Raw genomic sequence first — 26892 nt, 5'->3', positions numbered from 1 at the left:
CGATTTTACAAGTAAAACTTTATTGGAATGATACTCATGTTGCAAAATATTACACTTGGTGTTCTTATGTCACTTTTCCCGTGACTTTAGACGCTTCCCTTTGCAAGAGTGTTGCGTGCGTGTGTGTGTGTGTGTGTGTGTGCGTAACAGAGATTGGTATGGTTTGCACTGGCTGGGGAGGAGGGAGGTCTCATTTCCCTAAAAAGTGCGACAGTAGGCTCTTATGTACCAGCATTGTGCCTGCACTGAGAAGAAGTTGTGTCTCTGCAAAAGTGTCTCAAGAATGCTGCATACTGAACCTGACATGAAGGAAATGTTGGGGATGTGAAGTCCCAACCACAGATGTAAACAATCTCATGATTATAGTCGTAGTCTATAAGTTTGGCCATCGTAGTCAACGAGCAAGCTGATGACCAACCGGAAAGCTGTCATCGATCAGCCAATATAGCTTCAGATTGATCAAGAAAAGTGCCGACACCGAAACGTCGCAGAACACTGAAGATAACAAGTCAAGAGAGACGATTTTAACTCAAACTAGAAGCCTTGCATGACATAAACAATAACGAAGCCCCAGATCTGTTGTGGTAATCACTTTCCAACCATTAAACAGGCCATGATAGAGAAGATAAAAAAACGCACACTACGTTTTCTTGTAAGGAGCATTTCAAGTCGAAGGATTTACAGACTCTTTCTTCAAGGATGTTGGACAAAAACAAATTCATTGCTCTCTCTGGTAAATAAGTATGACAAAGAAACTTCATATTTCATTTTTTTTTTACTGCTGCAGAATAGTCTCGCACTGAAAAAAATGCGAAAATCCAAACTTTTATTTGACTACTTTTACTCAGCGGGGGAATAATATCTCATGTTAAGATGTAATTGATTTTTTTTTTACCAAATCACATGTGCTACACCCTTTGGTAGCCCTAACAACCCGTTCTAAATAACTGCAATAACAGCATTTTAATAATGCATCATGGGGACACTGAGTCTCCACAGCAATCATTAGATGCTATCTCCAATCCATTCAGCCATACATGCATGTTTAGTCCCTCTATTATTAAGAGAAATGTGGATGGTTTGTTAAACTCTACAGAGACCTCAAATGGAAGTACGTGCTTAAGTAAGGTGAGAATTAAAAAAAAACTTTTCAGTAACAAACGCTGGAGGTGTTTCACGTTAAACGTGTTTGGTGGCCTCAATCAGTACACTGAAGATTGGGTCATCGGTGGGTCTTTCGGCAGGACAGTGGTCCAAAACACACGGTCAAATTACACAAGTTGCTGATTTAACAAAGTGATGGTTTACCAGACACCAAAATAGTCTTGCTCCATGGCAATCACAGTCCTAAATCCTGTAGGAAACATGTGGGGGTGAGCCGAAGAGAAGGGAGCACAGGATCCAGGATATGTGGACGATCTGAAGAGATTGCGCAAAGAAGAATGGCCAAAGGTTTCTCTCTGTGAACGCTGTACTAGTGCAAAAACAAAACAAGCTGTTCGTTTGAAGTATCACCACCAAGGGTCCCTACGACTGTGCCACTCAGGACTTTCTAAACACATTTTTACCAGACATTGCAACGTATTTGATCACACGTCGAGTATATGACAGCCTTTGCGGCGGGGCTCCTGCAGGCCGATAAGATCAAATCAGACCTTCCCTAGATCAGCTGGACAGTACTGATCCGCATTCAAGGCAAATCACCACCGTTTAAATCTGGGGCTGTGTGTAGACAGAGGGAACGGTTCCTCCACGGAGACACATGTGGTCGAGGACACCGTGATAAAAACAAATCTCTCGTGTGAGCCTGAATTGTCCACCTGGGTAATTCCTTCATGTTAGGTCATTTCAAACATCACTCCAATTTTCAAATGATGCACACAGACTATCAAACATTGCAAATGTGTATTTGGAACAAAAGGCCTGTCGTGTTTTCTCGTTTCTGAGATTTTTTTTTTTCTTTTCCACAAATTTGAGATTCATGACAAAAACTTATGACGAGAGGAATTCCTTGAGCCTGTCTGAACTAAATTATTTCACATCCCCAAGAACATGATATATCACATTACAGTCTAATGTAATTTAATGCCTGAAACTGATAATTGAATCCTTTCTGCACATCGTTTAATGCTCTGCTTTCAAACTGTGTCAAGCAAGGAGAACCCCGTGAATACCCGAGGTGGCCTTTCTTGTAAACTTCAAATTATCAGGTTTACTGTGCACAAAGAAAATACATTATGACAAGCTACAGCAAGGAAAAAAAAACCCAGTTATCAAACAGTGTTCTTCTCAGAAAACACATTTCTAATAGTCCTACTGATATAAAACTCAGATTGCGTGTTTGTAACAACCCAAGTAATTCATGCTCCAAAAGAAGTCAACACAAATTAGTCTGTAAATTAAGTTTTGTGTAATAAAGTGGAATGAAAAGGGGAATGAGTGTCAAACATATAAAGAAAAGATGTATAAAAGGCTTAGAGTCGAGAAAATAACTGAAATCTGTGAGTATATAGAAAGCAATCCTGCCTTATGTCACTTCACTTATCCATAATTGATGGCAGCTGGTTTTTAGGTGACTGCCTCTAAATATGTTTCTCTTTATGATGGAAATGCAATTTCAGTACATTTCACACCCTTTTGGCACCATTTAGAGGCATATTTCTAGACTACTGAGCAACGTTGGGGCCATAATCTCGAGGTTGAAAGAACAACCTTTCATCATAAATCAGCCATGACCAGCTGTTCTTTGTAGGATTTCCAACAGGGGAGTCAAAAGAATGATCAGATGAGTTGTCCAAGAGAAACGGTCCCCTCGCACAGAGCTTGAGTAATACCTGACATTAGCACATCCTGTTTTTTTCATGAAAATCACAAGTGGTAAACTCAGCCATGATGGCCTCATTGTTCACTTACGACGCCAGACTCCACTGCTGAAGGGAAAGCATGCTGAAGCTTGCTTAAAAGTTTGCTACAGAACATACGGACATGCCAGCGAGTTACTGGGAGGATATAGTCTCTCTAGATGAGACTAAAATCAAGCTCTTTAAATGGCGGCCCGCACACATGCTTGTATTCTCTAAACACACGTTTGGAGAGTAAACGGCCTGACCACTGACACCAGCAGCACCACACCCACAATGAAGTTAGGAGGTGGGGACATTATGGCGCTGGCCTGTATTTTCAGAATATGGCGCTGGCAGCGTTTTAATGAAGAAATGTACCAAAATGTTCTTAATAATGCCCCTGCTACAATATTGCATATCAGCATTTTTGTTTTAATGGCACCAGAGGACATGTTGCCATTGGAAAATAAACCATTCAACCCTGTAGCATACACAATTAAGTTATCGGATAAGCGAAAGGTTTTTGCCACATGAGCGCGTCATGCATACTTCACAAAACCGACTGAGCTATAGCTGCGGCTGTCTGAATAAATTGGCTAATCGTTACAAGACAACTTGGAGGCACGCAATTACAGCCTTGAAATTTAATTCCCGGAATCAGTTGATCTTTCCTGTGAAAAAAATAAGAAAACGAGACGGAGACGTTATGAAAAAGTAACGCGCCTGGTCGTGACGCAGCGGGACACTGTGAAACCCGCCCCACTGATCTGCAGACTATGCTGAACGGGGGGGCGCAGAGAAAAGTAGCGCACATACTTCAAAGATGTGACAGAACTAGATGTTCCGAAAAGCTATCCTTAACTCCCTCAAGTTTAGACTCATGTAACGGGTGTTTTAAAAAAAAAGCCAACATGGCAAGAGAAAATTTTTCTGCAAGATATTGATCCCAAAAACATTGTCATGGAAAATCTGATCTGGTGTGGAAGAGAAAACCTACTAGAATGGCCCAGACAATCACCCGACTTCAACAGGTGGAAATAATGTGAAGCCAGTTTGTGTCAAAGAATCAGTCAAAATGACACCTTAGGAATCTGAATTGTTTCTACATAAAAAGAGCCTTAAAGTTGTTGTTATTGACTAAAGCTTTTCTTCCATTTATTCAATACATTTCTCCTTTATTACATATAACCTCATTTATGGACTAAATTGTTTTGGATTTGTTAATAAGTGGAGATTATTTGGGTTGTTGCCAGCATCTGGTTTGAATATTCTGTCAATAGCCTCATTGGAAAGAAATTTTCCGAGAAACAAACGTCTTCAAGACTATAGTTGTCCCTGCTGTATCTTCACCTCCTGGTGCTTCAGCCCATCTCTAACTCGCTAAACAGAGTACCAGTCATTTTTAGATCATCGATACACACACACGAACAAAAAGAAACTTAGCAAAAATAGTGCATGTCCTAAACACAAAATGATAACAGAGCTGCGTGGTCCTCCTCGGGGATATGAACGGACAGTGAGGGTCAAGGCGAAGCACGCGATCCCGACCGCCATCCGTACAGACTGAAGCGCTGATGACCCTCGGCCAGAAGCAGTCTGAGGACTTCTGCCTCACATGGTCTCGAAAAGTCAAAATCAGGGTGGTGGGGGGGCAAACGGTTGTTTTCAACAAGCAGAATAATCCCGTGTAGCAGATGAGCTCTGAGCTGAAACAGGAAGTGCTCTTATCAAAGCTGACCAAATCTTCTGGAAGGGAGAAGTGTGGAAGACGCCAACTAAAAGTCTAAATAGTCTTTTTTTTGTTTCTTTTTAATTTCATTTTTTATTTATTTATTTTTTTTAAACCAGAACTTCCAATTCCCAAATCTATATACTGCGAGTTTGTACCTGCCGATCCTTAGACTTTATGGAGATAAATGTCTGTTAAGTGATATGTTCAAACCTGAGTTTCCATTATGTGGTTGGTGTTTTTTCCTCACAACACCGGTAAAACTGAGAGAAATCCGTTTCTTTTTATTTCATATTTCATTGTATGCTAGCGTGTTATGATTTCACTGGAGCCACTAAGTACCTACTAACATTTAAAAATGGAGCACTGCAGATATGTACAAAGTCTGTATATATTAACAATAATAAGAGCCGTGGATGGAGTTACACAACAGACGTCCCTGACTCTTTGCTTCGTCTTCCTTTTGGCCCCTCGTGCCTTTAAAGTGTTTTATCTAGGAGATGGTTAGGAGAAAATCAAAGAAACACATGGGCATTCATCTTGACGCGTGGCGCGTTTTGCTCAAGTCAGCTTGTCACCCGTTTGAACTGAGGGTATCCTAAGTGCACGCTCGTGTAGTGACCGGCGGACTGATCGGTTGACGTTTCTTTGCTGTGGCACAGAAGTGGACGCAGGGAGGAGGGAAGATCTCGGGTGAAGAATGCGTAGAGGCAACTCTAAGTTAGTGGTCGTTCCCGACACCCATGAAACACAGCGTCATTATAAAGGGATTCATAAATAAGACGACAATAAATAAAATACAACAGAAACGCAACAGAAAAGGCAACACTGCTGGTTATCAGTCTTCCTCTCTCTTTTTTCCACACTTCTATTCGATGTTTCCCTTTTTGTTTTGTTTTTTTGTAGCTGGTGCTTATATTTGGACAGGAGACAGTACACTCTTCTCGTGTCTCCCTCTTTTTGACCAGCCTACCTTAGACTTTCCCTATTTCCTCCTTTCTTCTCCTCTAACTCTAGAATTCGGCAAACTCCTTGGCACATTTCTCGGTGAAGGAGACGCGGATCTCCTCCTCTTCATAGTCGTCAAAGTTGCTGGTATCGCCCGGTCCTTTGAACTTGGGAACAAAAGGAGCTTCCACCTAGAAAACAGCAAACGTTATTAGGCACCGATTCGCAATCAGATCCAGTGAAAGCAGAGTCACAAATGTGTCCAGCGTATTATAGACAGCAGCGCACCTTTTTCTGGTAGATGGCAATCCAGTCAGTTGTCGCAAACCACTTGTGTCCTTTGATGTCGTTGACTCCGTTTTTGAGGTTCCCGAAGCGCTTCGTGAGATCCACCTGAGCGTGAGAGCGGCACACGTTCATCATTGGCACACAAAATGAGTCACACCTTCGGGTAAATTTAGGTTTTTTCCGGACGTTTGCCGTCACCTGCAAAAGGTTCCTCAGCAGGTCCTTCAGGTCCGAGCTGAAGTGAGACGGGAAACGCACCTGAGGAAGAGGAAGGAGAAGAAGAAGCAGCCAGGCGGCCACGCAGTTGCAGCGTCAGTAAGAATCTCTCGTAGTCAACAGACAAACTTGCAGCTGCTCCTAAAACACAATCACCCAATGCAGTTTTTTCCCAGCTGGGAAAAAACAAACAAACTACAACCAGACACTAGAGTTCGCTTAATCTCTAAAGAGTTTCTGCCTTTTAATTTATAGCAAAACATTTGACACCCAACACGAATTGCCTGGGAAAATATACCTTTCACAAACGGCAATTCCACAGCTGTACAACAGCACCAAAGCCGGCATTATCACGCAATTATCATTATATTAGTTGAAAATGATCTCCAAAGGACAATATTACTGTTTAGCACGATAACTTCTGGGACATTTTATCACCCAGCAAAATTTGTTGTTGTGACAGGCCCAACAGGGAACCATAGATATTAGAAGTCTCAAAAGGCTTTTTGTGCAAAGCTTATATAGCTTTTGTCAAATACTGATTGTCTTATCTTATCTATTTGTGCGTGACACAGTAAATAAATATGAGAGAACAAAAATTACTCCAGGGAAGATACATCCATGCATCACCACACCTTATAGACATGGTCTCATCTGTTTAAAACACTGGTGTCGAAAGTGCGCTTCGTGGGTCGGAATGATTGTATGAACCTAATTCAAGAAAGGTACAGCACCCCACCTCCCACTCCACAAGACAGAGCATCAATCTGACCACGTTTCTCACTTTCATTTCCATTTCAGAGTCAACTGGGGCAGAAAATCAGATGACTGTAACTCAAAAGCACACTCAGGGGGAACCTTTTCTTTGAATTTTGTTTAACATAGCAGGGGTTTTCATAGAAAGAGAAATGTATTTTCTGCTCTTAATACCACAATAATCTTAATAAAATCTTTTTAGATCTACAAAAAACAAAAAAAAACTATTTACTCAAACACTGTAAGAAACTGTTTTCCAACCTGTCTACAGACAAGCAGATGGAAATTAGCCTAGAGCGCCACTCTGGTAGGTTTATTAATACTGTTTATTTGTTCATTAATATGCTGCATCTGAACTTTAATTTTTATAAGTTGAAAATGTGAGACCCTTCTATTTTTTTCAGATAGAAAATTATTCACAGATTCCTTTTCTATAACAACATGACCACTTTGTAGGTTTTTGTTTATTTATCATCTATCAACTAAGCATGACAGATCAGGAATCATTTCTTATTTACAACTTCAGCCAAGCAGAGAGCAGAGCGTCCTGATGGACGGGGAAATAAGGGCCTACAACCTGACAAAACTTTTTTTTTAAAAGCACTACACTGAGTAAACATCTTAGCAAGGAAGTTTTAGTTGATTGTTGAACAGGTTAAAAAAAATTAAATGTATTATATTTGTGTTTAGAATATTTTAAAACAAGCATAATTTATGTGGCCCGTGTGTTTTTTGATCTTGAAAATTAGAGCCCACATGTCATAAAGTTTACATTCCACTTGTTTAAAAGTATACTTTTAAACAGCCTGCACCCTATGAAGACAGAAAGTGGGCAGAGCTATAGAAGGTCTGTAGAATGAAGTGTGGCGTTGAACAGCAACACTTCTCCTCCATTTAATCCCAGAATGATTTATAAACTTAACAGATTTAGATTTAAAATTCAAGGAAGTTCATTTCTGATAGGAAATAAGACAGAGATCTCGAAACTAAGTATATATATATATATATATATATATATATATATATATATATATATAGTGTGCAAAAGTAAAGTAGTACTTTAAATATAAATCTTCCAGAGGTGTGAAACATCCAATTTCAATTTGTGGAGCACAAAGAATCCAACCAGCTCTGAGGTAAACAAGTGTGAGTTCAAAATTGAGCAATTATTAATATTTGTTTTTAGTTTTGTACTTGAATATTAAAAAGCACAGTGAAAATACCCAGATATATTATAAATTTGTCAGACGTTAGGTAGTGATCATATTTTTTCTTGGGTCAATGTTTTTAGCCCAACCACCAAGTTATTTTTTTTTTCTCATAAGCACAGAAATAACAAGAAAAATTGTCCAGCAAAGTCTCTTTTCAGTTAAATACATCTAATATTTTAAGCGGCAGAACAAAACTGATAATAAGACAGTAAAACTCACCTTCCCTGATACAATCTTTTCATAGATTTGAATTGGCTGATCGGCAAAGAAAGGAGGATACCCCGCTGCCATCTCATAGACCAGAACTCCCAGCGCCCACCAGTCCACTGCCTTGTTGTATCCCTGCCGGTATAAACATGCCAGGGAAATTCAGTGTTATGAAAACATGCAAGACATTAAATATAGATGATTTTGTTGCTTTACTTGCTCTTTTGGGAAACATTTGAGTTTTGTGTCAGAAACATTTCTAACAACACTATCTTCTGTCCTTTAAGGGCGGTTAATGCCATATTTTGGCTCGAAATGGATTACATTAAGTCGAACCATACAAACTCCAGCTCAATGTTTAACAAGACTGGTTTTCAACACTGTTGTTTCGATGCTTAAAGCAAAAACACATTTTAATGCGTTAACAGATTGACTCACTACAGATTTCAAGTAAAAACAAATCCCAAGCAAGCAAAAACAGACGAGGGACAAATCAGACAAATCAGACAAATCAGACAAATCACCTTGCTGAGAATAATCTCTGGAGCCAGATATTCTGGGGTGCCACACAGTGTCCAGGTCCGGCCCTTTACCCGTTTGGCAAAGCCAAAATCTGTAACCTGGGCGTTAAAAAAGAGAAAAAAAGAAGAGCACACATGCATTTATGGATGAGAACTAACAGAATTAAAATATACAGAGATAGATGGAAGAGAGATGGTCTTGGAGCAGCAAGGAAAATGTTTTTTCCCCTGTTATTTCATATTTAACCACAAGGGGGTGACACAACCTCTACTAATGTCGTTGAAGGTTCTTCCAGTTTTACTACAATAATGTCATTAAAACTCGAATCTTTTCCAGACTCAGTTTACTAGATTTTTTTCTTATAGATATTTAGGAATTATGAACATGGATACAAAACAATATAACTTTATTTATAAAGCACCTTAAAAACAACACCGTTGACCAAAGTGCTGTACGCTAATAAAACCTAATAAAATACAGAAATACTCTTGCCAGCTCCAGCAGGCAGAACTATAATAAAACTATGACCAATTCAGAAAATATCTGAATACTAAAACTACTAAGAATACCTGAAATAATGAAATAAAAATTAATAAATAGAAATGATGTGTTTTAAGAGAAGATTTAAACAGCCAGTGCGTCAGCCTTTCTGGTTTGCTGATACAAAACAGTTTCCTGGTTGAGGTTTTACTGTCTGAATTTTTTCCATAAGTTGGGAACCAACATGGTGCTGGAGCTGCCTTAGGTTGTGCTACGTGACCAATTTACCTTTTTGGGGGGGTGAGGGAGGAGCATTTTAATAAATTCATAAAATCAAAAGTTACAGACAGATCTGGCATTAACTAATTAGTTCCTTTAAATCCCAGATTGTGATTAAAAATGCTTTCGTTTCGCACAATTTCATACCATCAGGAATTTCACAAGAACCTTGGATCCAGTCTTTCAAGCAAGGACCTAGAGGCCAAAAGAACTGGCAAATGGCTTTTCCTTTTTAATTTCTTTTGAGTCTGTTTGATCTTTAAGCTCAAAAACCAAAATGATAACACAGTTTATCATTGAAATACATAAAATATCAATGCAAAAAAGCTTTTTAATTCTTCAAGAATCCAGATTTGAATCTCTTAGATATTGGAATAAGCCACAGAAATGGCTTTTTGACACAGAGCAGGACCGAACAAAACCTTGCAGCTGACTGAATAAACTATCAGATTAATTGTTCAAATTAGGCCAGGAGCTCAAAGCAGAGAGAAAGAGAAGGTTTGGGATGTGCATCCACAGCATGCAGGCGGCAAAGGGTAACTAGCATAAAAGGTTTCCAACTACAGTACAAACTACTACAACAAACAAGGACAGATTTTTACATTACATTGTTCCTTTTAAACAAAACAAAAACAAAACACTTGTCCAGATAAGTTTTAAAGGATTTAGGGTTGTTGGACTCTGTTCTTGTAAAACTGTTTATTTTTGTCTTGTTCGGTTTGGTGCTTTGGATTCAAGCTACATTAAACAGCACCCTCCACAACTAAGAAATGTAAAAATCTTCAAAATAAATCTTTTTGCACTGTAGGAAAAGATTTGCGCAACATTCTATGTCAATCAAAACTCCTATTTGTTCAAATCACATGCTCCCACCCTCTATGTCTGATTCTGCTTTTTAAAATCTGGGAAAGAAATGGATTAAGTAATGTTAAACGCCTTTTCATTGATGGGACATTCGCATCATTTACACGGCTTAAGGAACAGTTTAATATCCTGCCTACATATTTTTTCCACTATTTGCAACTGCTGCATTTGTGAAGAATAGATATACCTCATTTCCTGAACTACCCGAGGAAACAACTCTGGATATAACCATATAAACATTCATACGAGGGGGGGGGATTAAAGAGATCTATGCTATACTATTAGGTCTACAATCTCCCTCCCTTTCTACTATTAAGTCACATTGGAAGAAAGATCTTGCAGTTACATTAACAGATGAGCTCTGGCAATCTGTTCTCTTCTTCTATATGCACCACACATGGGCTCCATTCAATTAAAGGTCCAGCACCGGTTACAAATTACAAAAGAAAAGCTGGCTATGTTTTCTCCAAGGACCGATCCCCGGTGTAACCGATGCAGGGCAGAAACGGGTTCCCTTATGCACACTTTCTGAGCATGCTCGGAACTTAATAGCTATTGGACTTCTATATTCAATACACTTTCAGAAATATACAATGTTAAATTTGGCCCCTCCGCTCTAACTGTGATTTTTGGAGTCATACCTCCAGATGTTTTACATTCCAAACATAATTCAAATGCAATAGGTTTTGCTACGCTGACTGCGAGACGTCTTATCCTTATGAGGTGGAAACAGGAGGCCTCTCCTGCACATGAACGATGGCTTGCAAGCTCATGAGTTTTTTTTTTTTAGGTTTTTTTTAGAAAAGATGAGATGTACATGAGCAGGTTCAACTGCTGAATTTGTCAAGGCATGGCAGCCATTTTTACAATTATACAATACATGGAAACATTCAAGATGAGTCCCTCATCACAACCAATTCACTGCTATATTGTTGTAGTTAGCTGTAAAGTGAATAGATTTTTATATTTTCTTTTGTCATTATAAAATGTTTTTATTTATTGTGTATGTTTGTTGTTGTATATGTGTGTGATTTTTACTTTCTGTTTTATGTGGGGTTTTTGTATATTAAAGTGAAAAGCATTGTATAAAACGTGAATGCTGTAGAGAATGCGCTGTTGAAAATTAACAAATAAAGTAAAAAAACAAGTCTTTTTTATCTCAGCTGTATAATCTCACACTGAAAAACATGCTACATTCCTCTAACGATGAGCTTTGGGGATGTTTTTCTATCTCTCCTACCGTCCTCCTCACTGTGTGTGATGATAAACAAGTTGTCCGAGCTTTTTTTTTGTCACAGTTCCAGGTTTAAACTTCCTAATTACAACTCTGAGGGCAAGGTTACCCAAGTCGATGTTTTCTAATAGACATTTCCTGAATCCTTTGGATCAACATGCATCTACCATGCCCTGATGCTATGGATTTCCTCCTGTCTTTCCCATTTTGAGTAGTTACGAGATGTAGGCCTCTGTGTCACATCGTATTTATTCTCCATGTCAACAGAGAGCCACAGATTGCTAGCTAAAGGTTTGTCGGCAGCAACAAAGTGGTATTAAAAAACGTGGGATTGTTTTCTTCGCCGGATAAGTCAAATTACCGTCGAATTAAAGGCGGATCTTTCAACATTTTTCAGTGCGGTCACACTGTGCCGCTCAGATCAGATGAAGAAAAGACGCGAAAGTCACAGATGAAAATGAAACCACGTTATAAGTGAACACATGAAAGAATGAATGACGTTTAACTACACAAGGTCAAGGGAATAAAGAAGAGAAAGATTATTAGAGAAAGAATAATATAATGCCTTTTTAACATACCATGTGTATAAACATTTTTACATTATGACATAGAGAGGAATAAATGTGGTTTTACCTGTTTTTTTTTAATATTTTGGGGAGAAAAAATTTTGTAACATGGTCTAATTTATTTGATTTAAAATAGAAAAGCAAGACATGTCTCTGCTGTTGCTAAAATAGTACAACATATGGGTATAATATTGTTATCTATAAGTGTGCGGGTTTTTGCGTATGGCCAAATTTGTCTTGGTGGTGAACGAGTTAAAAATGTAACATCCATATTAGTCAGTTGACTGGCAGAGAGCAGCAACAAGTGTGTGTGTGTGTGTGGGGGGGGGGGGGGGGGCCACAACATATTGTACATTAGAATTAGTTTTATTAAGAGCTTTTCAGAGAACATTCATTTAGTAAAAGAAAAATATGTTCAGTAATTTCTGGGGTAATGGTGATCAGACAGTGAGAATGGAGTTATTTTCACTTAGCAACATATTTTTATGTTTATTCACTGCAAAAAGGGAACTAACAGTAAGTACAATTTTCTTGAAATTAGTGTATTTTTCCTTGATTTGAACAGCAAAATAAGACTATTTGCCTATGGGATTAATGAGTATTCTTACCCCTAAAATAAGATTATTAGCTGTTCCGAACTTGAAATAAGATGATGAAGATGAATTGTTCCTACTTTAAGTGCAACAATCTTATTCCATTGGCAAATAGTCTTATTTACCTGCTCAAATCAAGGAAAAAGAACATTTTACTTACTTTGAGTTCCCTTTTTGCAGTGTTGATTTTGGCTAATTATTTGTGGCGGTTACGTCTCCCACCCTTCGACCACTTTACTCTCATGAAACACATGAATCCCCCGACTTTTCAGAATTATTAAGTTTGCTCCTCGGTGAGCAAAAGGTTCAGAACCCCTGGATCGCCGATGGGCGGAGCTACTTCAGCTTAACGCGCAATGACTGAGTTCTGCCTGTCTAGAAACATTTGGAAACAGACAAGTTAGTCTTTGTTGTAAGCTAGAGAAAAGTGTAATAGGCCTGTTTCAGCCAGCTGACCAGCAGTCCGCAGCAACATGACAAATGTACAGTGGGGCAGCTGTGTCCTAGTCTATGCTCCACACAGGCGGAAAAATATATATGGTCACTGGAGCACTTTGAACTGAATCTGCTTGCAGATGTGAAACCACGACTTTCAAATCTCTGGTATCCTTTCTTATCGTGAACCAGCCTGACATAACGAGCGAAAGCTGCTCAGTCGATGGTTCGGTAAGAAGCAAGGAGAGAAAGCAAAGCCAGTCTGGTTTACTAACCTGTATGTAACCCTGTTGGTCTATGAGCAGGTTTTCAGGTTTCAAGTCTCTGTAGATCAGGTCCAAAGCGTGCAGGTACTCGAAGGTCAACACGATCTGAGCAGCGTAGAACCGAGCGTGCGGCTCGCTGTGCGCACAGAAACGCGGGGGGGGAAGAAAAAGTGAGCAGCTTGGCAAAACCTTAGAGAACTAAGATCCAACACAAAGCACCAACACATCCGTCGCGAGAGGCGGCAGAGTGCTCCCTGCTGCACGCCTCGACGCTTGGAGACACTGACCTGAATCTGCCGATCCGTCGTAGGTGGGAGAACATCTCTCCACCGGGTACGTATTCCATAACCATGTAAAGGTTGGTGTTGTCCTGGATAAAAAAAAAGAAAAATGGATGAAGATTAGAAGCAGCCTCTAACAGGCGAACACTGACATAAAAACACACACAACGAACTGGAAGAAGTTCTTGACGATGTGTGTCCTCTGACTGCTTTTATGCTCTATTATTGAAATAAATCTTAAACGACCAGGCTGGAACACACAAAGTCCTAAAACAGAGTCACTAAAACTAAAAACCTCCAGCCGGCTTCACGGGAGAACTCCTGAGCCAATTTGTCTCTTTCGGGCTCAACAGCAAGACACGACAGCTAAGGAAGGCGATTTCTCCTATCAGTAAAAAACAGAATAAAATGCACTTGCTTGTGATTTTATTCCAATTAAAACAGGTTTTTTTTATGTTGTACTGAATTTTCACTGATTGAGCTCTCACAATGACCATAGCAGCATGGATTTGTGTTCATTGGTGCCGCTTCCATCTGTGTGCGGGGCAGCACACATGGACCGTTAATAGGTTTATTTAAGGCCTGAAGGATTCTGAACGCCGGCCCAACCAGGTGCATCTAAACGGCTTAACCTGAGTAAGGACATAATTGGAGTGCGGCGCTCATCTGGGTTAGTCTGCGCAGGCACGCGGTGCTGCTGACACCTGTTCACGTGGCGGGGGCAAAGCCAACTGGACTGGATTCTGCTGAGGCAGGGCTTACAGTCGTGGAAGAAGTGATAACACGACAGAGATCAGAAAATCAACAAGAGCAGCAAAGAAGAAGCTGCTGACCAGGTGGTGGCAGGGTTCCTGCGAATACAAATTCATTTTTAAAATGTAATTATTTACTAGCATTTGTTTTCCAATAGCCTCACTAACATTCAGGGCATGCCAGTAGAAAGCGGACCTATTTGGTGTTTAATTATTTCCACAAATCTTGAAACAACTCAACTCTGAAGTTTGCCTTATAATTCAGGAGGGTGGGTAAAGGGCCGTCTCTCTCTCAGTTCTGCCATCTGAACCAGCGCAGATCAGCTTTGGGCTGGTGAAGATTCTCAGTCATCCAGGTCATGGTCATTCCAAAAAAAGTAATAAAAACAAAAACAACTGGACTTGTTTTCCGTAGTTTGAAGACGTTTCGCTTCCTATCCAAGAAGCTTTCTCAATTTATAGGCCTTTGTTGGGCAGTAGTATAAAACTTGATACTCCACATTATTGCAGACTTTTTGAATTGAGAAAGCTTCCTGGATAGGAAGCGAAACGTCTTCAAACTACGGAAAACAAGTCCAGTTGTTTCGTTTTTTACTTTTTTTGGTAGATCAGCTCTGAACCCAAATTCTATAACTTTGTTTTGCATCTAGATTGGTTTGTCCAAATTGATTATAGACTTTATAGACTCTGAGACAGTCACAGTACAGGAGATTGGTTATATGTGTTTTCTGTCTGTAGAAGAAGGAGTTTCAATGCCTTGTTTGGTACCTAAACTGGACAAAGTTTAAGACCCATGTGTTCTGAAAGCCCTTGGTCTTCGAGGCCAAAAAGTAACAAACATTTGGGGATTTTTAAATGTGTATTTTTATGGTCAACGAGTTGGTACAAAAGGTCTAATTTTTATGATCAATATCAAAAATGTAGGCATTCTTCCGAATAATCCGAAGTAATACAAAAAAAGTCCTTTATTTGTTCAGAAATCTTGATTTTTATCTTTTAGATGGTAAATTTAAAAAAAAATCCCTAACTTTTCCTTAAACATTTTTTTCTCCATACTTTCAAAGACTTGGAAATTAATAGAAATAAATTCCAGACCTGAGCTGAGCCTGGCAATGGATGGGGGTCATTTTGTGTTTAAAGTGAAGACAACAAAATCTAGTTTTCAAATTAGTTTTAACCATTTTGCCCCTTTTTATATATTTTTGTCGCTTTGTACCAAATTTTTCAGGCCAATTTTTCATGGCCCAAGATGTTAAATACCAACCTTGGATCAACGGAGACGGTTTGTACACACTTTACCAATGATGGTTCAAAGTAATTTTCTATAATCTAGCCATAGGGTTCTGTAAGGAAAGGTAATTATGTGTCACCCAACGATATTCATCAGCAGGAGGCCACTCAGTTATTTTAGTATGATCAGGAGTCACAACTTGTCATATCTGAGACGAATAAGGCCCAGATGGGGTTCTGAACCATAATCAATTAAAATTGGGCGTAATATAAAGTCTGACCAAAATAATATACGATATCCTTGTAAGTACTTATGAGCAGCAATGAAACACTACTTATAATTCCTGGCTGGGGTTTTGCCTGTTTCCACTGTTTTTTTGCTTGTTTAAATGATGTATCTTTGGTGATAAACCTCCTTGCAATCACCCTTGACTTTTATCTCCCTGCATGGCTCTTCTGTCAGATTCAAGTCAGGACTCTGCCTCGGCCCCTCCCGAATGCTCACATTACTTCATGTCTAAAGAAACGTGTGGGTGCTTTTTCAAAGATTGCTTCTAATCTAAATCTGACGGGATTATGAATAACTTGGGGCCTAACTTTAACAGTGGGTGTTTTTGCCACCAACATAGTCATCCTTTGTTTTTATTTTTTTCCATAAGACCTACTGGGAGAGTCTGCTGCCATAAAGCTCAAACAGTCTAATCTAAGAAAATGTCCCAGTTAATATGGATTTCTGGATTTCATCTGCAAATTGGCCCAAAATCTCTGATTGGTTCATCAAGTTAAAAAGTAACTAAAACTGTTATTCTCATAAAAATCGCACAAAGAAAAGATGATTCGATTAAGCATGGCAGGATGGGGAAAACCCCATGTCTTTTCTTTAGACATGTGTGAAGTTGACATGCTTTTTCGGGAATGTTTTGCAGGAAGAACGCAGCAGACCTTGCACGTTGGAGCGGACGACAAAGTTTTTGTCCCAAAAAAAAACAAATCATAAATCATCCCAAAAGTGGGGCTAAGCAGAGTGGTGCCAAACGACAGAAATCTAACCCTTCACCCAGAGGTCAGCTCCCAACCACCCACACCCTCGGACGTTCTCCGTACCTTGAATGAATACTCTAGCCGCACAAGGAAAGGAAAGCTGACAGCCTGGAGGATCCTCTTCTCATTTAGAGTGTGCTCTATCTGCTTAAGCTTCACCACCTGGAGGTCAGACAAAGGTGAACACGGAGAAAATAACACAAGTTCAGTTTTATCACATAAAAGACTTGTGAAATTTAAATGAGCTATTAAAAAAACAACTCATTTACAAGAGCAGCCCAACATCATCTGACGGTTATATAAGCATGGACAGTTTACAACCCCCCACCACCTTAACACTTCAATATACAACTTTACATTCTCTGAACAGTTAAATGCTATGCTAAGTAGGGAAGGTAACTATGTATCCAGCTCGTTAGATGAGAAATTGAATACTAGGTTTGGAGTAAGAGCTGGAAAAATCACAATACTCCATTCTCATCAAGGCGATATCCATCTCACAGAGCGCTACTTTGTCGTTGTGGCAGTGTCAGCTACTATTAGCCCTGGAAATTAAGCTTAGCTCGTATTTTGAAGTTGTGATTAACCACATACTGGGGAATTTGGCAGAATAAAAAAAAATGCTGACAGATTAAACACCGTAAGAATAGCATGCCTAGCTAACAGTTAGCCGCTAATAATGCTAAAGTTAGCGCCTGCTGTGCTTCGTAGTGTCCTTGGCTAGGTTAGTTGTTTTTTTTAACATTTTGGACTGCATTCAGAAAATATTTTCCTCAAACCTGAACTGGATAAATATAAACACAGAGATCTATGAATGCTTTATTCTCTTTGTAAAAACACTAAAACTGTATTTCTGAGCGCTTTTTCTCACATTAGAACGACCCTAATCGAGACAGGCAAATTAACATAAAAACAGCAGAAAACAATATATGGGCTACTCAAAGCTTTGAAACTGAGAGCTACTTCATTGGTGTTGTAAGTATTCCACAACAATTACATTCTATTTAAAACATACTTTTTAGATGTGTATATCATCTAATTTCTTTGTAAAAAGAAACAAATGTTAATGTTACCCAAATCATTGCTAACATCTCATGTTGTTCTCATAAAGGGGGATGATTTGTTTAGATGTACGTAATAAGCTTATATGAAATTTAGGTACTGAAGGGACAAACTGATTTGGTTTTGCTTATTTTGGTTTGATCAAGGGTCAAAAATGTCTGAAAAAGAATCAAAACAAAAGGAAAATAGAAAATACAACTTATTACAGTACAATAGAGTAGCAAAAATTTAGGGTGATGGCAAGAAGGCCTTCCAACCTCAAAGACTTCAAAGAGCTTTTCACCAAAGATAAATCGTCTACACACCAGTGGAGACATGGAAATAAGACTACTTTAATCCAATAAAGGCCTTTGAATGTTAAATTTTTTTAATTCAAATGTCAAAGAAAACAGATAAATCATTTTTTTACTAAAGTAACATGCTTTATACATTGTTTCATTAACTTCTGAAAAATGCCTGTCTCTCTTTTCCTACGAGAAACAACCTTTTTGATAGAATTACCAAAATCTAAATCTGCCAGGGGTATGAATCATTTTGAGCCTAACCGTATCAGGGCCAACCGTAGAATAATTCAGGCCATGTCTGAATTAAAAGCAACAAACAGACATCCAAAGTCCACCAAATGTCTGTCAGAAACTTTATATTTTTAAATCAGTACAAATCTGAAAAAAGCTTAAATTATATCACTGTTAATTAAAGAAAATAAATTCATGGTAGTGTAAACTGTACTTATTTATGGTATGTTAAGATTCCTTTGATTTTATCAGTTTAAAATTATCGTCCGGCAGGTAATGGCTACCTAATTATGTGGCTTGAGTAATGTTTTAAATGATATGAAAAAAAAAACATTATTCACCTTACATTCATCTAAATTTACAGTTAAACAACAAACCACCATAATCATCTACATTTACATTTACTTCAACAGCATTTACATCTGTAATCCAGATCAGTAAGACCGTCTGGGAAATTGGATTATTATAAGTTTTACCATCAGTCTGTTATAAAAATAATATGAGTATATGAGTAATATGAATATTAATCACTTCCAATGGGTGAATTTCATTGTTGTGACGTGGGGAAATGCAGACGCAGCTTTACCCTAAATTGCTCCACTTTGCTGTCGTCTTGCATAAAAGAAAAACATCTCCGGATGATGCTCATTTTAGCACGAGTGGATGGAGATTAAGCTTGCACCTGTATTTGAGACTCCCCGAAAGAGCACCAGGCCATTTCACGGCACCCATCCAAAACATTTCAGTGTTTTCTTTGAGCGGCAAGTGGCAACATGAAACAGAAGCGTCTGCAGATGACAGTAACATTTTAAACACCCTGATTTCCCTCCCCTCCTGTGACCTTGATGACCCCCTTGCCGAGACTCACCTTCTGCTTATTGAGGATCTTCATGGCATAATGCTGTCCCGTTTCTCTGTGCTTCACCAGCATAACGCGGCCAAATGAGCCCGTGCCCAGGGTTTTCAACCTCTCAAACTGCTCCAGGCTAGCAGTGTTCTGAACACAAGAAAAACAGAAAGAGTTAACACCGTCTTATGACTAAACGTTGTAAAAACTTCTAAAAGACTTTTGCATTACAATTCCACTGTTGAATATGCACAGTACAATGTAGTAAACTTCCATATTAATAGGTGTGTTAGCTGGATAAAAATGGCTGGACGATAATTCAATAACAATATATATCGATATATATTGGAAAAAATAGGGTCGATAAAACTTCGATAGACAGTTTTCCTTCCTTCCTTTCAGCCTATCATATTCGTTGATGCTACAGTCACTACTTCCTGTCAACCAATCGTAATCGCGGACCCAGGCACGCCGTCACAAAGCGCCGCCCTCTCAAACCACAACACAGAGCACGAGAATATGTCGCAGCAAGTAGCGACGGAGGAAACGGTCCCAAAACAGGGTACTGGTCACTTTAGTTTATTCTTTGTCAGTATTTAATAACATAACTCAGGTCTCTTAAGTTATTTTTCTTTAAAAAAAAAATTCTGTTATGGTTAAAAAAGTTGGTTAAATAAAGATTTAATTGGAATTCTGTGTTTGTGTTCTTTATTAAAATTAAATCATTTAGCAATATCATAAAATGTCCAGGCAGAGCTGCACATAAAATATGTTTTTAAATATTTTCAATAATTATCGATATCGATCAATATGCATTTTTTTTTTTATCGATAAGCTTTTTTTCTATATCGTCCAGCCCTAGTCCATAAAGGATTTCAAACTGTTTGTAAATGCAATTTTCAGAATAATAACAAGAGAAGCTTTTACACCATTTAAGACAAACATACATGAAACTGAGACGATCTTACTGAAAATCAGTAGACTTATAACTAGTTGTTCAACCAATCAATAGACCCGTAATTCTTTTTATTAAATGCGTCAGGCCCATAGGTGCACTGAGAAATAATACGGTCACCAAACTGGACTCTTTTTAGCATTGTCAGAATCCCAAAAAATCTGAGCAAGGACCCCACCATAACACAGCTTAACCAAAGTACGCTGGGGAAAACACTCTTCAGTGTGGCCTCTATCACTGAGGGGGGAAAAAAACGCCAGGGTAGCTATTTTCCATATTGGTGAAGTGTCGAACATTAATTCAGAGGAAGCATAAAAGGGGTAAGATGTTAATTAAAAGGAAACCTTATTTTATGTGGCTACATCCACACAGAGCCGAATACTGTATCTGTGCGTAAAGATGAAACCGCATGAAACCCCAGGAGCCATAATAGGCGTTTAATACCTATGCCAAGCCTGTGAGTGGCGAGGTGATGCTGCCACAGAAGTAAAGAAGGAAAAAGAGCAGGGCGACAACAACAAGGCGGTCCACACGAGCACAGAAGAGGAGTAAAATGTGATGGTCTAAAATCCACAGTAAACTGAATAGTGTCTGAAACACAACTCCGAAGTCCGCCATTGTTTTTTGTGTTAAGGAAGAGGCAAGGTCTACATTGGCTCATAAGCCCAAAGACAACAGCTTGTAGCTGGTTATGCAGATAGGGCCGTCCAGACGTTTTCGTGACTGGATGGGACCGCCTAGCCTACCAAGAAGTTTGTCGGATACAGCCAAACATTTTGGTTTCTACAACAGCAAGCTATTTCACTAATTCACAATGTTGTACTTTTGTGCTTTTAGTCATTTAGAATAGATCAACAATCTCCTTTATCACACCTTCAAATGCTCCAGCAGAAAATTGAAAGCACACAGATCAGGTTTAATGTACAGCGAAAGAATACCAGATGCACATTTTAGGTAATTGCCATGTGTAATAAGATAATATGACAAAAACCTGTCCAAACTGTCCTTTTATATACACTTGTGTAAAAACAGACTATTAATATCAACATAGAAACCTGTGCAAAGAACCACAGGACTGTAAACAACTTGTTGAGTTTGTTGGTAGGAGGGATGGTAATAGAATTCATTAATTATAGTTTCTAAAGAGAAAATTGCAATTGGCACATTGGCTCATTACAAAAACTGGAGATCGGACAATCGACCACAAATGTTTGGTCAGTGCGCCTCTAGTCATTGCTGGAAACAGTAACAGTAATTGTTACAGTTAGAGCATCTGTAGAATTCAGGTCTGGGCATTGAGACAGGCATGTTTTGTCTCACGACCCGACTCTGTGCCGATTTGGTCAAATGTTTTGGTTTGACAAAAGCTCTGCCGAAAGAGCTAATGCAGACCTGCTTTAGTGCTCTTTCAGCAACCACCAAACTTTCTTTTGAAATGCCCAAACAGTTCATGAAGCCACGCACTAGCAAAGATCATCGGGCCAGTGAAGGACAAACACCATCACTCTATCAGCACTCTTTACGTTTGTGATGATTTAGGATGAAAAGGTTTTTCCCCAGCGTGCTAGCTAAAATACCAGATAGCATGTCGAGAGCCCCCAGCCCTCGTCTTGGTGATGTCAGTAAGTGTTGCAGATAATCTCACTGTGAGTTTGGGAGATTTTTGTAGCTATCTCTTGACTTGCAAGGATCAATAAACATTGTTCTTATTCCAATGGGATGTTCTCTTCTCTTTCCCATATTGAATAACGGTCAATTAGGCCTCTGTGTCACACAACATACTTAACCCCCGAGGGAAACAGGACGTTTGTGTGTTGTTCAACACCAAAAGGCTTCAGCTATATTTATTTCTATTATTTTAAAAGACAATGTTGGGGACGCCACCTATTGTTGCTTCTGTGATTTTGTTTTTCATTAAAACAATTATTTCTCCATGTGGGAAGTTTCTCCAAAATTGGAGGGGAAAAATGGACTTCATTAGTAATGTCGGATTTTTCTGTGTTTTTGTGGTACTGCAGAAAAAGATGAATTACAATTCTGGATGTCACTATCTACCAGCATGGCAGAACACATCCTTAATTAGGATGTAGAAGAAACACAGTAGTGTACAATAAAAGGCAATTTTAACAACTGTATCGAAGTACCGACAACTTTTTTTCCGAACGGGCCGACCAATTGAAATCTTAAACCTTGAATTGTGAAAAAAAAATAAAAAAGAACAAAATAAGGGTCATTGCAGGATTTTTCAACCACCACTTATTATGTATTAGGATTAACTGACAAACCTGTGAAGGACTCTCCCATTTCTTGAGGAAGTCCTCTTTGGCTTTAGCAAGGAACTCCTTGACTGCAGGAGAGAGGAAGAAACATGAGGTTTCTGTGTGTTGTTGTTACAGACAAGATAAAGACGCCACAGAGATATTTAACAGGCTGCCCACATTTTACAGGCAGCCTGTTAAATATCTGCAGAAAGCATGAATAAACCTACATCCTGTTTCACTGTTATTTGTTGCATTACTTCAGAACTTTGACTAACATGCAAAGCTGTTCCAGACAATTATTTGCATCCAATTCCACTTAGAGAGCTCAAAGGTTTATCTGTACTCCCAAAAACTCTGCTGTCCTCAATAAGACAACATATTTACATGTTTCAATGCTTCAACTTTGGTGAGGAATACGCAATTTGTGCCCACTTCTATTTTTGATAGCTATTTTTACATTAAAACAGGAAACAGGGCAAAAAGGCGCATGTAACATGATTTCTGGAGACTCTAAGGACTGACTCCTGAAATCCGAAATGGAACGGGCTCTTTCCAGCCTGCATGACAAATAATCTTCAGGGCACAAAAAAAAGAAAGAAAGAAAGAAAGAAAGGAATATGACGGAACGTCTGCACTGCAAAGTAAAACGACCTGAACGTAGAAGGCACGGCAGAAGAAAGTCTAACTCAGGGGTCACCAACATGGTGCCAGTGGCACCAAGTAGCCCCCGAGGACCACATGTGGTGCCCACGAGCCTGATCTAAAAAAAAAAAAATTCACAATCCACCAGTGAGCTGCATCTAAAACTTTATTTTATTCCTTTACTCTTCCTGTTTTATTCACACTTGCATGTATATAGATTTATAATGACAATATCTATAATAAAGCATGAAAAATCTGGTTATTTTATATAAAGTTAAGGTGAACTCTTCTAGTTCAAAGATCAGTACTGGTAGCCCTTCGAATGACACAACACCAATGAAGTAGCTCTCAGTTTCAAAAAGGTTGCTGACCCCTGGTCTAATTAATGATTGTTGCACAGCAACCTACTTTAGGCAACCATGCAGTCGCATGTTTTTAGTTTAAAGAAGTTCTGAGATGCAAACTACTTTTTGATGCCTCGTTTTATACTAGAATGCAAAAAAAAGAGACTTCCACATTGTTTAATAATAAATGGACCAGGACCTTATCGCAGATATCGTGAGTGCAGATGCACCCTAACCCTAAGGGAGCCCAAAAGAAAATATTTTTTGCCACAACCTGGCAGCACATTGCAGCTGCAGCTCAATGTTTGGGGCCCACCTAGTACTCTATGAAGGAATTATACGGTAGCTTGTTTAAAAGTTCTCAGAACATAATATAAGGTAGTTTGCGTAATAGGGCTGCAGCCATTGATTATTTTAGTACGCGATGGATATTTTTTTTCTGATTAATCTAAAAGGAGATACTTTTAGTACATTAACATACAACAATAAACAAACATTTTGAACGTAAAAAAACACTTATTTCACATTTTAATTGTATTGTAGATGGCAAAAATAAAAATAAAAAACTCAACGCAGCAGTTTAATTTTATATATATATATATATAAAATACTAATATATATATATATATATATATATATATATATATATATATATATATATATATATATATATATATATATATATATATACTACTTATATATACTACTTATATATACTACTTGGGTCCTTATAATTAAGGACCCAAGTAGTATTATTTTGCTAGTTGATTAATTTGTTGAGTACTTTTTCAATGACTGAATAGCAAAAGGTGCTTAATAGGAGATTTTTTTTACAGAAACCAGGTGAAGCTAAAACTATGCCACTTGAGGAGTTCTGGATAGAGCATCATTACATCTTTAATGCAAAATGTACATTTTGGTACTGTTCAGGCTTAATTACTGGTGTTGGGTGCTGTTTTAGCTAATAGGATGTTTTAGAGTCTGCAAACTTCAGTTAATTATTATTCGATTACTACTTTAGTCGATTATTTCAGTAATCAATTAATCACGATTAATCCCATTAGCTGTTTCAGCTCCTTGCTTAATCAAAGCTTTAAAATGACCAGGCTTCATTTTCTCCTTGTTCTTAAGGAATTAAAGCCATTTTTGGGGTCTGGCAACTATACTTAAACATGCATGACCCAGTTTGGAATAGTTTTACTTACTTCATAAAGTAACGCTGAGGATACGAGCGCATAAATACGATCACATTTAACAGTTTAATTAAACAGTATCCAGAAACAAAAGCCTAACTAAAAACATGTTATTTAGCCCAAAACGAAATGCAGTAAATTATATTAGAATGTGTCAACAAACGTGTACGTACTATTAGACCAAGCCTAGTGTCTTAAAATGTTCAACTGTGACCCAAGTAGCGCACATTATTGATATATCTATTAATGTTTCGCATTGCCTGCGTGCAACTGGTGAATTTGTCAACCCTTTGTGGAGGGGGGCCCCCAACCAAGAGCCTCAGCAAGCCTCTAGGTTTGCTGATGCCTTGGGCCGGCCGGCACGGTGTGTTTGCAAGCAGTGTCAACAATATCTATTTCAACCGAGCAACAGGCACAGAGTGTTCAGGAAATATCTGACACATAGCTCGTTTGCGATCTTGCCAAGTTCTGAGCACTGGAGGAAGTGAAGATGCTAAGATTACTGCAGTTTGCACTTGCTCTAGGCTGTTTTTCTACTTCTTTTCCTTTTTTTACCCTTTCATTAAATCATGACCATAGATTAAAACAGGTGTACGTCGTGTGAATAATAAATCCACGCCCACAAATGAGTAGTAGTACAACACAGAGCCTAATATTAATTCCTGATCAAGATGTACAGCATGCACACGGAGTGGGTCATCGCTGCGTAATTTCTGCAGGCATACGCTTTAAAGCCCAAATAGCGGATTGTAATGAATGGAAATAACAGGGTAAAGGCCTCCTTATAGCGTATGGCAGGTGGTGTGTGGAGCTTTAACAGCCTGCTGTGTCACGTTGTTTCTGGGGATTTCATGAGGATGTAACAGAGCAATAAGCCACAGACCGGGTGGGTATCGGCACAGGAAGGAGAGCATACCCACCGCTTTCCATCTCGCTGCCTTTTCTGGCCGTGGGCGCGTTGCCCATGATGAGGACCTGTCAGCGGGGCAATCCGTGGCTTTCGGGCCGCCCTGCAGCCTCCGCAAGCCGGTCTGATCTCGCTTAGATCTGCTCGGGTAGTCTCCTATATCCAGCAGAAACGGAGCGTTGACCCGCTCCGGAGGAAAGAAAAAAAAAAAACCCGGGCAGATGCTGCTAATGCGGCGCCACGGCGGAGAAAGGCGAGAAAAGCGGCTCCGATCCCCCCGCGGTCATCCGCAACCAGCGCCGGGTTTAAATCCCCTCCGAGCCCCGCGGTCAGGGGCTTTCAGTGGACCCTCAGGGCCGAGCTCGGCGCCGATGGCCTGAACACGGAGGATAGTCTCCGCCTGACCCTCCTTGCAGCCCCCGCCGATCGAGCCCCCCTCCCTCCCCACCCCCGGCTCCCCGCCTCTCCTCAGTCCAGAAAAACAACGATTCCCGATGCGAGGGCGCGGTGTTCTCAGCCCAAAGCGTCCCGCTTTCCGGTAACGAACCCAGCTTTAAAAAAAGAGGATCAACCTGGGCTGGGTCCGGCAACGACAGGTATTCATCCAAATCAACATCGGCCCCCCCCCGTAGCCTCGGAGACGAGCGGGATGACGGAACTACAGCCGAGCGAAGGTCCCGCCCACTCAGCGAATCGCGGTTGATTGACAGCGAGGATGAGGTTGTGGATTGGCTAGACCGTTACAGAGGCAAGCTCGCGAGTGCTCTGATTGGTTGTCTTCGCCTTTCCCTCAAACGCAGAGCCCGTCTGACAGCCCTAACAGAAAAGCGAATGAGAGGAGCGTCACCGATTATTTTCCTCCCAACAGCGTACGCGCCCACTGTCTCTGGTCGCGTCCTGTCATTGGCTGGATGCGGAGGGACCGTGGGAATCTCAGCGAGTGCGAGGTGTCGATTGGCTGCGAGCAGTGATTGGCAGGAAGACCCGCCCACCCTCGCTCTTTTAAGAAAAAAAAAAGAGAAAACTCATTTACCCCACCCCCGTCCCCTCCAGCATCCAACGACTGATACATGTTTGGCTGAGTGACGTCAACCGCGAGCTATTTTTAGATATGTTGGTCAGAATTTAACGCATGCCTGTATGGCAGGACGATATAACACATAATCAAACAACACCGCTCCTGTTCACGTCAACAACGGCGCACTCTCTTCAAACTAGTCCGAACTTAAATTAGAGCTGTATAAAGTTATGTTCCAAACAATACCGGTGTTTATAAAAAGTGACTGAAGATAAAAATTCTCACAGTAGCTTCCATTTCTTAAAATGCGAAATTATTTGGAACAGTACCAAATCTGTTCTAAATCAAAACAAGTAAAGCTAACTTATTTTTTTGTATTTCAATGTGTTGTGTCTCTACAGAAATTC

At 39.5% G+C, this 26892-nt stretch overlaps 1 protein-coding gene across 1 annotated transcript; it reads right to left on the bottom strand.

Annotated features, from left to right (window-relative positions):
• Positions 1-25526, bottom strand: prkacab (protein kinase, cAMP-dependent, catalytic, alpha, genome duplicate b). The gene is made up of 11 exons (XM_036137300.1): positions 25481-25526; positions 22406-22467; positions 19187-19315; positions 16805-16903; positions 13725-13807; positions 13447-13573; positions 8723-8818; positions 8211-8333; positions 6007-6066; positions 5809-5913; positions 1-5711 (listed from the first exon to the last, which is right to left on the bottom strand). The coding sequence occupies exons 1-11, from the start codon at positions 25524-25526 to the stop codon at positions 5586-5588; spliced, it is 1056 nt and encodes a 351-aa protein (XP_035993193.1). The 3' UTR covers positions 1-5585.
• Positions 25527-26892: the final 1366 nt, after the last annotated feature.

Source organism: Fundulus heteroclitus, chromosome 5, assembly GCF_011125445.2.
Source record: "Fundulus heteroclitus isolate FHET01 chromosome 5, MU-UCD_Fhet_4.1, whole genome shotgun sequence".
Lineage (NCBI taxonomy): Eukaryota > Metazoa > Chordata > Actinopteri > Cyprinodontiformes > Fundulidae > Fundulus > Fundulus heteroclitus.
Note: the sequence above shows the minus strand (reverse complement) of the source record. Positions and strands in the feature narration are given on the sequence as shown.